The sequence below is a fragment of the Aplidium turbinatum genome, chromosome 2, assembly GCF_918807975.1.
Source record: "Aplidium turbinatum chromosome 2, kaAplTurb1.1, whole genome shotgun sequence".
In the NCBI taxonomy this organism is placed as follows: domain Eukaryota; kingdom Metazoa; phylum Chordata; class Ascidiacea; order Aplousobranchia; family Polyclinidae; genus Aplidium; species Aplidium turbinatum.
The window spans coordinates 7,632,831-7,645,851 of NC_137473.1; the positions used below are offsets into that span (position 1 = coordinate 7,632,831).

At 33.8% G+C, this 13,021-nt stretch overlaps 1 protein-coding gene across 1 annotated transcript; it reads left to right on the forward strand.

Annotated features, from left to right (window-relative positions):
* The first annotated feature begins 1,213 nt into the window (after positions 1 to 1,213).
* On the forward strand, positions 1,214 to 12,026 carry LOC145765108 (carboxypeptidase B-like). Its single transcript, XM_082576862.1, has 11 exons — positions 1,214 to 1,282; positions 1,530 to 1,608; positions 1,971 to 2,041; positions 2,614 to 2,776; positions 4,459 to 4,659; positions 5,798 to 5,908; positions 7,783 to 7,986; positions 9,605 to 9,691; positions 10,910 to 10,994; positions 11,356 to 11,468; positions 11,924 to 12,026. Exons 1-11 carry the CDS (start codon positions 1,224 to 1,226, stop codon positions 11,990 to 11,992), a joined length of 1,242 nt encoding a protein of 413 aa, XP_082432988.1. The 5' UTR covers positions 1,214 to 1,223; the 3' UTR covers positions 11,993 to 12,026.
* The last annotated feature ends 995 nt before the right edge of the window (positions 12,027 to 13,021 follow it).

The following is a 13,021-nucleotide window of genomic DNA, read 5'->3' on the forward strand; positions in this document are numbered from 1 at the left end:
AGTGATCTTCAAGAGAAAACGGATTTGAAAGCAAAGTATTTAGAAATGAATCTTGAAACATCTCAACCAAGCTGACTTTCCACATTTGAAAAAATCCATGGCTTCAAAAATGGCTCTTTTTGGCTCAACGTATTTGTGCGAACAGTTTTTTTTTCTAAAATGGGAGTCATGAAATCTCCCTATCGATCAGTTTTGACAGACGAACACTTCTTCTTCATCGTGTGTCACACGGCGTAGCCCAGAGCATCACGCAAGCTCTTGCTCTATCGTTGAACTCCTCAAATCCTGTACAGAGCACCTTTCTTTTAGGTCAAGGCATTCGAGTAGATGTTGCATTGTTTGCTCCTGTTCGCATTTGCAACTTGTGTTCTCCATGGAATTTGGAAAATGGACTTGAATTGCGAGCACTTCCATTAATGTAAATTTGTAAAAAGCCGACGGTGACAACAATAAATTTGAATACCATAGCAGTTTTTTTCAGAAATTTATGCGTCTTAACTTAAGTTATTATTTCTGCAAAAAGATCCCCTCACAATGCCATAAGAATAACATGAATAACAAAAAAAACTACTTTTTGTGCCTGCGGGCTGCGACTACTGGAAATCATATGTTAAATTAACGTGCGGCCTGCGGTTTCACCTAGTTATTTATATCTGGCCCTCCTGTAATAAAGGTTGCACACGCCTGGGTTATGGTATATTGTACCTGTATAGCCTACTGGACAGATATAATAAAATAGGCAATTTAGAAGAAAGCTCTGGGAAAAGGTCACTTTGTGTAAATCAAAACAAACCAAAAAGTTGAAACAAATTGATTTTATTTCATATTTGAAATGAATCTTTTTGCCGGAAATTTATTTCATGTTTTTAGATTGAAACAGGGTCATTATCGTCATTGTTTTAGTTGAAATTGAACGTATTGAATAAAGCAATAGTCAATTTCTGCTGACCTTTTGTGAGGTATCAATTGTAACCTGTGTGATGTACATTTATAACAATGTAATTTAGCTTTTGAGTGATTTCCAAGGGGAAAGAGAAGTTCAGGCCCACTTGTTTGACGTGCCCTGTAATCATGATTGTGAACAGATGTTTTTATTCTCACAGCTAAATATATATTTTTAAGACAAAATTGAAAACATAGCAAATACACCTGTTGTTATGCATCAATATAAGTTGACCAGCTCATCTCATTTCCGTTATTCTGGTAACTAGAGTAAAGCCACCATGAAGTTTTTAATTGTTTTAGCTTTTGCAGCACTGGCTGTTGCCAAACGATTTGATGGGTAAGTGTGACTTCCATCGTTGACAGCGAGTTAAAGTTTTGGTAGACTACTTTACTGAAATATTAAGACTGTTGAGCTATATGTTTTTTTTTTACTATTTTAGATGTTTTAGTAATAGTGCGACAAGTCGCACTACTTTTTATTTTCACTATTTTTTACTTATGTTTGCTTATGTAGCCTACTCCTTGGTACTTCACCAAGAAATCTTCTTAGACTGAGTGTAGACTAATTGAATTCTTACTTTCAGAGACCAAGTTCTTACACTTTACCCCAAGACACCAAGCCATCTGCGCTTGATCAAGGAATTCGATTCCTTTGACACTTTGGTAAGTCACCTAACTAATAACATCTTTCAACATAGATTATATTGTATGGCACGTAACGCATGCATCTAAAACAGTCAATTTGAAGTAAAAATAGGAAAATCATAAAAGATCTAAACACTGAACATTCGCAAATGAAGTAAAATATATTTTCGCCAAACCTTTTTCCTACTTTGACTACAAATGCAATATCAAACATTTTTCTAACATGAAACTCCGTAACAGGTGTCACTTAGTGCTGTTGCTAGAAGAAAACATAAAAATTTAATTTATGCAAGAATCCGTTTTTTATTGAACTTTAAAAAAAAGAAGTTTTTACGAAAATAAAATATCCCTATGACTTATTAAATTGAAAAACACTTCAGGCAGATTTCTGGAATCCTGATAATGTGGACTCCGTCAGAATTGGAGGCAGCGTTGATATTCGATTTAAAATGTAAGTAACTTATAACCTAAGCTGAAAACTGAATGAGGCAGTTCACCAGGCATTTGGTTACATAACATGACGCGTTCTATAGTGGTGCAAATCAAGTTAAGCTTTATACATCTTATGATAATTTAGCTTAATTTGCCCCATTAGAACGCATCATGTTATTTAACTTATAGCTTATGATTTATCCTATACAGTATTTTAAATTATCGATTTTATAATTACGTACATGAAAATAGTGTGCGGTTGTCGGTAACTTCTCTAAAATATTGGCGGATAGTTTTCTCATTATGCCTTTCATAATTATGTTCTCAAACCAGTACAATAAGATGTAGGCCTGAGTAGCTTTACGACAAAACTCATATAAGCCCAAGTGTTTGAATCTCACCAATTAATAGAGAAGCAATAGTAGCACAAGCGATGGCCTAGCTAGAACTACCACAAAAATTGTATTGCATTACGTTGTAATTGTTTTGTATTTTTATCAAATTTCTTTTTTTTTGTCTAAGATGTTGTTTATAACTATACTGTAGTTAAACATAGTTAACTAGATTTGATTGTTTGTAACATAATTTCAGGCAAAATATTCGCGTAATCAAAAAGAAGCTTCAACAAGCTAAAATGGAATATGAGGTGAAAATCGAAAATCTTCAAAGCATCATTGATCGTCAATTCAACATGCCAAGGAAATCAAAAGCTCTCTTTGGCTACGATTATAATGTATATCATACCTACGAAGAGGTTTGTGAAATCATTATTATTTGTCACTACGTTACGGCTATGTTTATTCTTACAATGTTGTTGAACAGAAAACAATTAAACCATCAATTCCACCCTTCTTGTGAGCCAGTAGTGCTTACTTGATGTTAATTTAAATATGTATTTTCCAGAAGATAAAAACAAACATCTGGAAGCAAACTTGTAGGTTATTATTACACAGTAATGATGAAGCAACAAACGAGCTGCATAATAGAGCGGTGAGGGACATGAAACAGCACTCGAAAGGCTGCTGGTTCGACGCCGCTCAAGAGCATGCAGCTGTGCTTTTGGCAGTAGGCATGCCTGAAGGTGGACACGAAGTTAGACTTCCTTCCCTTCCACTTAATTTAAATCTTCAATCAGCGGATGTAAGCCTGAGTACGACAAACAAGCAAATGAGAAGCAATTATTGAACCGGCACATTAATTTAACATCAGAAGATTGCTCTGCCAGAACTGCTTTACTCTTAGCCTTCTTGGGCTGTACTTTCACGAATAGATACTTTAAAGAAAGGGTCATTTCAATTTAGTAGCCTACATATGCCTATAACTTACTTGTGTGAAGAAGAGTTGTTCAAAAAGAGTCTTGTCAAAGTTAAATTTACAAACAAATCTATTTATTCACTTAAAAATCTCAAAATTTGACATTTATTCTTTGATAAAAAAGGGAGACAAAGCAAAGCATCAGGTTATTTTGAAATCAATTCTGGTGGCAAAAATATATGTCCTTGACCCCAAACGCTCAACAGACCATGATGAACCAAGATGAGCTTGTGCAAGAACAATTTCGACTAAATTAATCTTATTTGACATTTTTTACAACTTTTTGTGAAAAACTGCTAATATAATCATTATAATAATTTAACCAATCACCTTGTCCCGGTTTTTAGTTTATTTAGCACAGTTACAAATCACTGTTTGTGAGATGTACAAACTTGTTGAAACATTACATAAAATGCGCTACAAAAAAAGATAAACGAACACTATACTAGTCAGCTTGAAATTAATATTAATTGGTTCAGCGCACTCATTCACCTGAATATTGTCAATATGTTTGTAAAATTTATATTGGCTTTTGATAATAGGTCATCCAACATATTACGCTTTGAATTCATTTTACAAAGCTACTTTTTTAATTGTTTCTTTTTACTTTGGTTATCAACCACATTACATAACTAAATGTTGAAAACTAAATTAAACTCGAAGCTTTTCTTTACATACTGCATATACGTATAGTTGAGTTTTAGATGAAACAAAATTTTCTTTGGTTAAAACGTTGATACCAATTTTTTTATTAAATACGTTTCTAAGTCTGCGTTTCTGCGTTTTTCTGCGTTTTCTAAGTCAAAAAAACATGATTTGTTGTGTTTCCTGAAGTGTTAGCCTACATTTGCAGCAGTAAAACCCTATTTTTTCATAGACCCCTTTGTACAAGTGCTTTGCAATGGGCGGTTTAGATTCTTACAGATTTTCTAGTCTACTTTTCCACCAGCTAAAAGCACACTTTTTGCTTGATAAAATTTCCAGTTTGAGTGCTTTTTTGATGAGTTTGACACCTCCACAATCTAATTGGGCCATGCAGTAACAAGATGCACTAAAAAAATATTCAATGATTTTACATTCGGTAAATTTCATTTTACAGACTTTTTTTCTCTTCTTGTGCAGATTATGACTTGGACTCAGGAAATAGTACAGCAATATCCTGCTCTTGCAAGTTATAACAAAGTTCTTGCATCAGAAGAGGGGCGTGACATTCCTATGCTGACTCTTGGAAAGTCCGATAGCAATCCCATTTTCCTCATCGATTGTGGCATGCATGCTCGCGAATGGATTTCCCCCGCTTTCTGTCAGTGCTTTGTCAATCGCGTAAGTCGCTTGTAATTTTAGCAGCTTCTGGCGCCAAAACGTTTAGAACCTATTACGTTTACTTTATAAAAACTATTACGATTGGCTAACCGTCTCCATTCAATCTAAATGCATCAACAGACCATACTTTCTATTTGCACTGTAAAAATGGTCAAAAATGTAGAACTTAATTAACATAAAAAAAAATCAATAAAATTGCATCTACTGTAGTTCAATTAAGAGTCATTGCTTTTTTGATACGTACCTCATTGTAACACCAGCTTCTGAAATTCGTAGTCAATTTTTATGTCAACAGGTGTTTTTAGAGTGTCCCTTATGATCTCTGTATTCAACGTTCCAAAAGCAATATTTGATTTTGTAGTTTCGTGAAACACACCCGCACATTAGCACAAAATTAAACAATAAATACTATTGTCTATTAATGCTACTAAAAGTGCTCAATGCCTAGCAAAAACGCCAAGCAGAGCGAATTACATCAAATATAGTTACTACAGTCTGTTTTACCCTAAAAGGAGGATCATCAGAAGGTCCTTATAAGATCCTCCTTTTAGGGTGAAACAGGCTGTACTGTAGAGGTTTTAGAAAGTAATAACTATATTTTAGTACAAAATTATGAATTTACCATTCTTTGTTGATAATGTAAAATAAATAAAATTAGTCAGTTTTTAATGGTACAAATTAGCAGCATATGCCTTGTTTTTAAACAAGAAGTAAACAATTTCCTTCTTTAAACGATCGGTTATCTTATATTAAAAATATTTGTGTCCATTTTTGACAAAAACAAAATGCTCGAAGTTGTGAACAAAAATTTTACTACAGTCCACCGATTTGACATTGTCGAACAACATATAGCATTTTCGATTTTCATTTTTTTATGAATACAAATTTAAACATCTTTTTATTCATACGTGACTTCTATTTTTGATTTCCAGTTGATCTTAATTCCATTACTAACGTTTCAATCAATCTTGGATCAAGTTTTATTTACGTAGTAAATAGATCTGGGTTTTATAGCAAGATTTGGACGTCAATATCAAACTACTAACAGTTATTGATAGCATTAAAGCGGTATTTAATCTTTGCAGATTCCAGAATCGTGTAGGCTTACTATTTTGAACTAACAATGCCTTTACATCAGATGGTCTCTCAATACGGAGTTGATTCAGAAGTTACTGAAATGATGGACACAATGACTTGGGTGATCATGCCACTTCTTAACGTCGATGGGTACGCCTACACTTGGACTGATGTAAGTTTTACAAGTCACGTTTAAAACACCCAAGCGATTTTTTGTATTTATTTAAATATATCATAAGTCCACATATTTTCTCGTTTAATTTACATCTAAATAAACGGTAATTAATGTTTCCACAAAGTATGATGACTCCTAAACTTGTAATATTTTTTCTGCTAGTGAGCCTACTTGCAATACAGTAAGGTTAAAATTATGATAATGAAAATGGTTAGGAAAAGGCTAAAAATAAATCATTGACTTAAATACTAAATAAGTTTCGAACTTTGACGTGCCGGATAGTTTGGTTCAAATCTCGAAATTTAAAAAGCTTTTTTAGTTTTGAAATCACGGCAAATAACGCTCACCAACTCATTCTATTAATAACAAGGCTGTGGAGTGAGAGTACTACAAATCTTTCTATTTTTTCTACGTTGATAAACTTTGGAAAAAGATATCAAACGTTAAACAGTCAATTTAATGTCAAATAGTTCTACTTTGAAAATGTAAACTGCTTCCAGAAATCTTTAAAGGACTAAACAAATAATTCAACACTTCCAACAGATAAACACATCAAATGATGAACAGTAAGCTAAACTTCTTTGTCGACTTCAAAATAGATATAGCCTACGCTAGTACTTGCAACAGCAACTTTACAATCCGCAATAACTTCCACTTTTACAATCTATTCAACATCGGCTAGAACTCTACAATCGTCTTCAACATACTTTTTATTACTTCCCAACTTCTAATTCTCATGATACACAATTAAAAAACGTACTCAAATCACCCGGGCTATTTATAACAGGTTTGCTTTGACCAGAAGCTTTCACAGACTGTGGTAATATTATATCATAAGAACTCATTCTTCTTGTCATCAAGTCAAAACGTTTCCAGAATCAAATCTTCTAGAAGCAAGTTTTGCAACAATGATCGCAAAGATTACTTTAGGACAATAACAGCTCGCAAGATTTACACATTTAAAATAGCACGCTTGTTCAAAAGCATGCAATGTAGCGGTAGCCTGCCGTGAGGCTACGCAATACGCATACTCATTGTGACACTGTGACAGGGAATCGCTGAGTCGAAGTCGTCAAAAAGAAGACGTCTTCGACTTCGCCTTGATAGAAAACAATGAACAATAAAGTTTTTGTTTGCCATCTTTTTTTCAAAATAGTGTTTTTTAGTTCTTCGTATCGCGCTCTAAATTTTATCAGAAAATAAAAGTGTTTGTTCTTTTTGGCTTTTTTGGTTGTAAAAGTAGCCGTTTCAAATTCGATTTCAAATTTAAATAAACAAAAATGAAAGGTCTGCAACAACTTAACATAGCTATTATTTTGTCAAAAATTTGGAATCGATGGAAAGTTTGGTAACTTTAGTGATGGCCTGCTGTAGCTTGTGATACCGCATAGGCTATGCCTTATGTTTGAATATTTGTGTATTTTTTTGCAAAGTCAGTGACGTTATAAAATACATTTTGATATCTAAGTGGTTTCTGGAAAACAGAAGCGCAAACTCAAACACGTATGAAAGCGGCTCTCACATTGATAAAATTTGGCAAGCAATTTATGGTCTTATCGGTCACGAATACTTTGCCAAAATTTTTAAACGTTTTCAAAATCTTTGTAGGCCTATTTCCATTACACTTTAACATAAATCTATATTTGCAACAAAAAAAGCCAAAATTTGACAGAACTTTCAAGACGAAAAAATAAACGTTTTAAAATTTGCTTGAAAATTTAATGCAAACTAAAGGTAACAAACTAACGTGAGTAAAGACGAAATCTTTTCTTACGAAATTTTTGAATTTTTACGACAGTACACGTCTTACACGTGACCTTCTTCTATTATAATTGGATTATTTTGTTGTGATTGTGGTTATCACATTTCAGGACCGAATGTGGCGCAAAACCAGAACCGACTATGGAAACTTTTGCATTGGTGTCGACCCTAACCGAAACTTTGACGCAGGATGGAGCGGAGAAGGTGCTTCCCCCAACTCATGCTCAGAAACCTATTATGGCCCAGAAGTTGAATCCGAGCAACTTACAAAAGGTCTATCCAACTTCATTAGAGCCAACAATGGTAACATCAAGGTAAATACTGTGTGTACAGAGATACATAGCTAGTGTCATCTCATGTACGTAAAGCAGCTGTGCAGGCGCAATAGCAAACAAAACTTACAAAGCATAATATAAAGTAATGATACAACTCAATTGCAAAACGTCTTATTTAATGAGTTCATTAATGTATACAGACAACGGTAGCATCTGTTGGAAGGCTGATGTTACATCTTGGTGACAAATTTGTCTATGAGTGGCGGTATTGTTTCCAGAAAACACCTTAGGTCTGACTCAACCATTTGTTTATTTCTGGCCTTGTTCTTTATTACCAGCAATGCTTAAAAGCCAGTCCCACACAGCCCGGTTTACAGAAAAAGCATCAGAAGTCGAATGGCTGCGCTTGCAGCTTTTGCAAATACACAAAGTCTTCTTTCTAAAGACATTTTCTAAACTTGCGTCATTTTTGAGAGCCATGAACTTTTGTGTTTTGGCATTTCCGTTGAACTTTGCGTCACTGACCAGATGCAAATTTCAAACAAATGGCAAATGATTTCTTACTAAATTTAGAAAACACTTATCAAACTAACAAGGAAAACATGAAAGATTTGCTAATAATAGGCTACTCGAGTTGATATTGTCATTAAGCGACACATTTTGGACCTTTTCAACAAACTGGTTTATGGCAGGACACATTCTCCCCATTGTCATATTTCTCAAAGTTTGCCTGGTAATTTCGCCTTTAACTTTCGCGATGGTCATCATGCAACCAATATAAATTTGAATGAAAAAATGTCATTTCTTGTCAAATGTAGGCTAGGCTAAAGTGTTTCATTAAAGTGTTTTATTGGAGACTGACGTGTAGAAACATAATTCTAAGACAGGATAATAATTTTGAATGTAATTTACTAAATTATTTTTATTATCAAAAGCGTTTAAGGCCTTAAAAACAAAAAAAAAACGACCCTAACAGGAGTCTCGAGCCCCGAGTTGAAATGACTGGTCCAAACAGATACTTACAAAAAAAACACTCCGTACTCATAGAATTATTAGCCAACTTTACATGAAATTAAATAGTTTTTATTAATTTCTTTTCATCGTTTTTTTTTTCGTTTCAGTCCAAACACCAAAAATCTGCCACTACTGTGTCTGCTTTAGCAATTTTTTTTTTCTTGATATCGGTCTGGTTGTTTCTATGTTATAGGATTCTACAGGGCATTTTTACTATACAATCTGAAGAAAAGCGGGTGTGACAAACTTAAAGTGGCGGCTGGCTTTTGTCAATAACTTATTGTACCTGTACATTATGTTTTCAGTCTTTGCGTTAGTTGTTAGTTTGTTTTTACTTTTTAAGACCGTTCTTTCCCTTTTACTTTGTATGTTATTTCAAACTTTGAGCACGTAAAATACCGAGCTTATGCATAGTCTACTGTTTTTAAACTCCCATTATTTTTGAAGCAAGTAGAGCGTTCGTATTAATTATCAGAAATTAAATCAAGCGGAAAGGCTCTGAACAGGAGACATTCTAGCTGTATTACTCAAATCACCTTTTTTTCTTTGCTGTTTCTAAACACCTTGTAATGATATCTCTAGTTAGCTTGTTTGGACTAAGTGTTTTGTTGTTGAACATGTTATTACTGAAATATTATTGCAGGCCTACATCACATTCCACAGCTACAGCCAAGTATACATTTACCCGTATTCTTATGACGTGAAAGATGTGACCAACCTTCAAGAGACAGTAAGTAAATTATTTTACTGCTTTCGTAAACTACATAACTTTTCTTGCAACAAATAAATCTAACATAATATAAGAATACATATCTTGTTGAATAAAAACTTGGTTTTCTTTTATTCGACTCATGTAAGCGCTGTATTGAGCAAATAAAAAGAGATAAAAGCTTATTGTAATACTACACGGTATATCGAAATGCATAATAATAACACTATTCACAATTGGCTGATGTTAAAAGTCGATGTTTTCGTACTTAAAATTTTTGGTCAAAATGTTCACTATTCAACCATCTAGCCATACAGGGACCACAATTGGATCAATTACATAAGTTTTAATTCAATTACATTACAAGTAAACCATCAAAATTTTTATTACATTACAATTACATTGTTCTAAAATTTGCATATTACATTTACAAGTATTTCTAAATGTAATTAATTACGCATTTCAATTACAAACCTAAATGTTTCAACATTATGTTTATCAAAGATTTGTTACACTTTGATTTTATCAAAGACAATTTTACATCTTATACAATCATGTGCGTCGTACAATAAAGCTTTACTCAGTCGATGAGTACCCCGTATGTAAAAGTTCATTTTGAAATTCAATTAGCGGCTCAGCATCAACCAGCGTTTATCATGAGTGCAACTTATCACGTGTAATTGTAACTTAGACCAAACTTTTTTTGAAATTACAATTACATTGCACAAGAATAAAAAGTCTCAATTACAAATATAACTACGATTACAGAAAAATGTATAATTATTATATTCACCAACTATGGCATGGACCACTTCATTTTTTTTTTATTTTAATTTAATATTTCATATAATTTTGCCAGCATTCTTAAAGTTATAATAATAATAACGTATTTTTTGATACAGCTTTGTAGTCATCGCAGATATGCGTTACCGTAGCGCTTAGCGCCAGACATTTTATTTACATAGACACCAAGTCAGTTATTCCAACCGCAGTACAACCGAAAAAGAGTTAGGCTACATTCCTTTGATTGATTCTCAGTTGTCAATAAGCTATTCTTGAGCCAGATGTTAACATAGCTGAAGTTAAAAGCACCTTTGCCTCCGAGAAAGAAAATAGTTTTCTGCGGTTTTACCAATGCTACTGGAAATGGAGTAGGCTACTATAGGTGATGTCAACCACTGTACAGTGGACAGATGTAATGTTTGATTTAATCAATGTCGTATGTTATTTTGAAATTAGGATGACCTTGCAAAAGCCTCCTCCGAAGCTTTGAGAGCTGTAAATGGCAAAAGGTACACCTATGGTTCAGGATGGAACACTTTCTGTAAGACTAAGTTTATATGTTAATTGTGAACAAACTTATTCAAAAAAATAGCCTATAATTTTTAAATGCAATATTAAGTTTGCTAACTTAAATTTTTTACTAAAATGTTATTTAACCTTGTCACTTGAAATGTTCAAGTCTTCATTCAAGTCTTCATTCAATTTCAGTTAACAGAACAGTATTATCAACACAACCTAACTTTTTATGTTCATAGCGTTTTGTAAGCTATGCTCCATTTAAAACAAAATTAGTTTCAAATATGTAACAGCCTATAAGCCTACTTGCAAAGCTTCAGAATGAAAAAAATGACTAAAAAAACTTGATGCATAGCCTAAGCTTAACAAAAAAATTTTTTCGCAAGACTTGGCTGCTGGTGGTTCAGATGATATGGGCCGAGATAATGGAATTGACATTGTTTACACCATGGAGTTGAGAGATACTGGAAGATATGGATTTGTACTACCAGAAGATCAGGTAAAACACATGTTGGCCTATAGCTAATGGTTTACTCTTCTTAAATATCTTTACATGTACCTTTTTCCCTTTCAGTTAAAGTAAAATTTATTTGCCGTTTCATACCGATTCACTTGGCTAATAAGTCTGGTGCTCATATTAAACCAGTAGCTATTGCAAAAAACACCAATATAAATAGCTAATTCTCTCAGTAATAAGCGATAACAAAAACTACTGCAATACGAAAAGTTGCATTCTTATCTCAAAAGACATTTCCTTTGGTGAAAACCGTTGCTCACGACTTCAATTTTCTCGACAGTTATGTATTGTAAGACAGGTCTACCTTTTGTAAAGAATTTGAAACGATAAAGTTTGTTTATGCTACAGTAGGCTATAAATGATAAGAAATTCAGAAATCACAACTTACTATGTTCTTATTGGGCTACTAAGTAACAAGATGGTTTTTGTACTTTCAGATCGCAGATACATGCCTAGAGACATATGCAGCTGTTGATGTAATCGCAAAGCACGTGATGGGAAAATAAATTTGATCAAAAATACAGTCCATCATAAATATAATGTGTGTGTTTGTACAGCATATGACATTGTAGCAGTCTTAGACATCTGCTCTTTGTGCTCATTACTTTACAGATAGTTTCAGAGCATCCGCACAGCATTAGTTATCTTGTTTCTCTTAAAATATTTGCTCAACGCTGAATGTCAAGCTGACAAAAGCATTGGCGTCCATGTTATATGAGTTTTTGTAAGACGCGGCTCGGTATTGAAGCAACGGCAGATCCATAGGAGGCAGTTGGGCACGTGCCCCTCAAAATAAATGCAAAAGACATGCAATATTTTCTCCGTTTTACAGAATTTCCTCGCTCGCTCAACGACATTTCAATAATATAATCTGCAGCATAGGGCACGCAAGTGTCAGGATTGGATATAAAAAAAATAAATGTTTTCCAGAGCTATTCAAAAGCTGAGAAAATAACTCTATTCCTAAATAAACACATTGCTCACTCAATAAGTCAAAAATTTAAATTTACTAATTTTGATAACCAACCGAACAAATGTGGTATGTTGTCTGAATGCAATGTACATGCTACCTTGAAGCAAGTGGTGTGGAATGCCAGCGATGCCTATACTATACTCCACTCAAAACGGAAATAAAACAATCCGTCAATACAATAAAAAAAAAGTAGCGCATAATGCATGAATAACTGTGATAAACAAATAGAGCAACTGACCAACAGTTCAACGTCAGCAGTTTATTGTTCGGTACCAGATTTGGATTGTCTTTCTCTTTTCTAGAGTTAGCTGCTTTGATTGTGTTGCTGCTGTTTGGGTTTTGCTACTTCAGTTGCGTTTCGTCAGCAAAGATAGGTTTCAACCGACCAATATGCCACTTCACGTCAATTCATGCCATAGCATCTTTTCACATATCAGCTAGGTGGGCAATTGCCCACCTAGTCCCTTCGCTTGCCCTCCTAGTCCTTTCTTTGCCCCCCTAGTTTAAAACTAGGTGGGCAATTTTTAAGACTTAAATTTTGTTTAAATTTGATCCTAGTTTT

Bases quoted from the DNA above. Each gene is read 5' to 3' on its own strand.
- LOC145765108 (XM_082576862.1), top strand. From the start codon at position 1,224: ATGAAGTTTTTAATTGTTTTAGCTTTTGCAGCACTGGCTGTTGCCAAA. The intron at 2,042-2,613 runs GTAAGTAACTTA...ACATAATTTCAG, and splicing joins GTTGATATTCGATTTAAAAT to GCAAAATATTCGCGTAATCA. The intron at 11,469-11,923 runs GTAAAACACATG...TTGTACTTTCAG, and splicing joins TTGTACTACCAGAAGATCAG to ATCGCAGATACATGCCTAGA.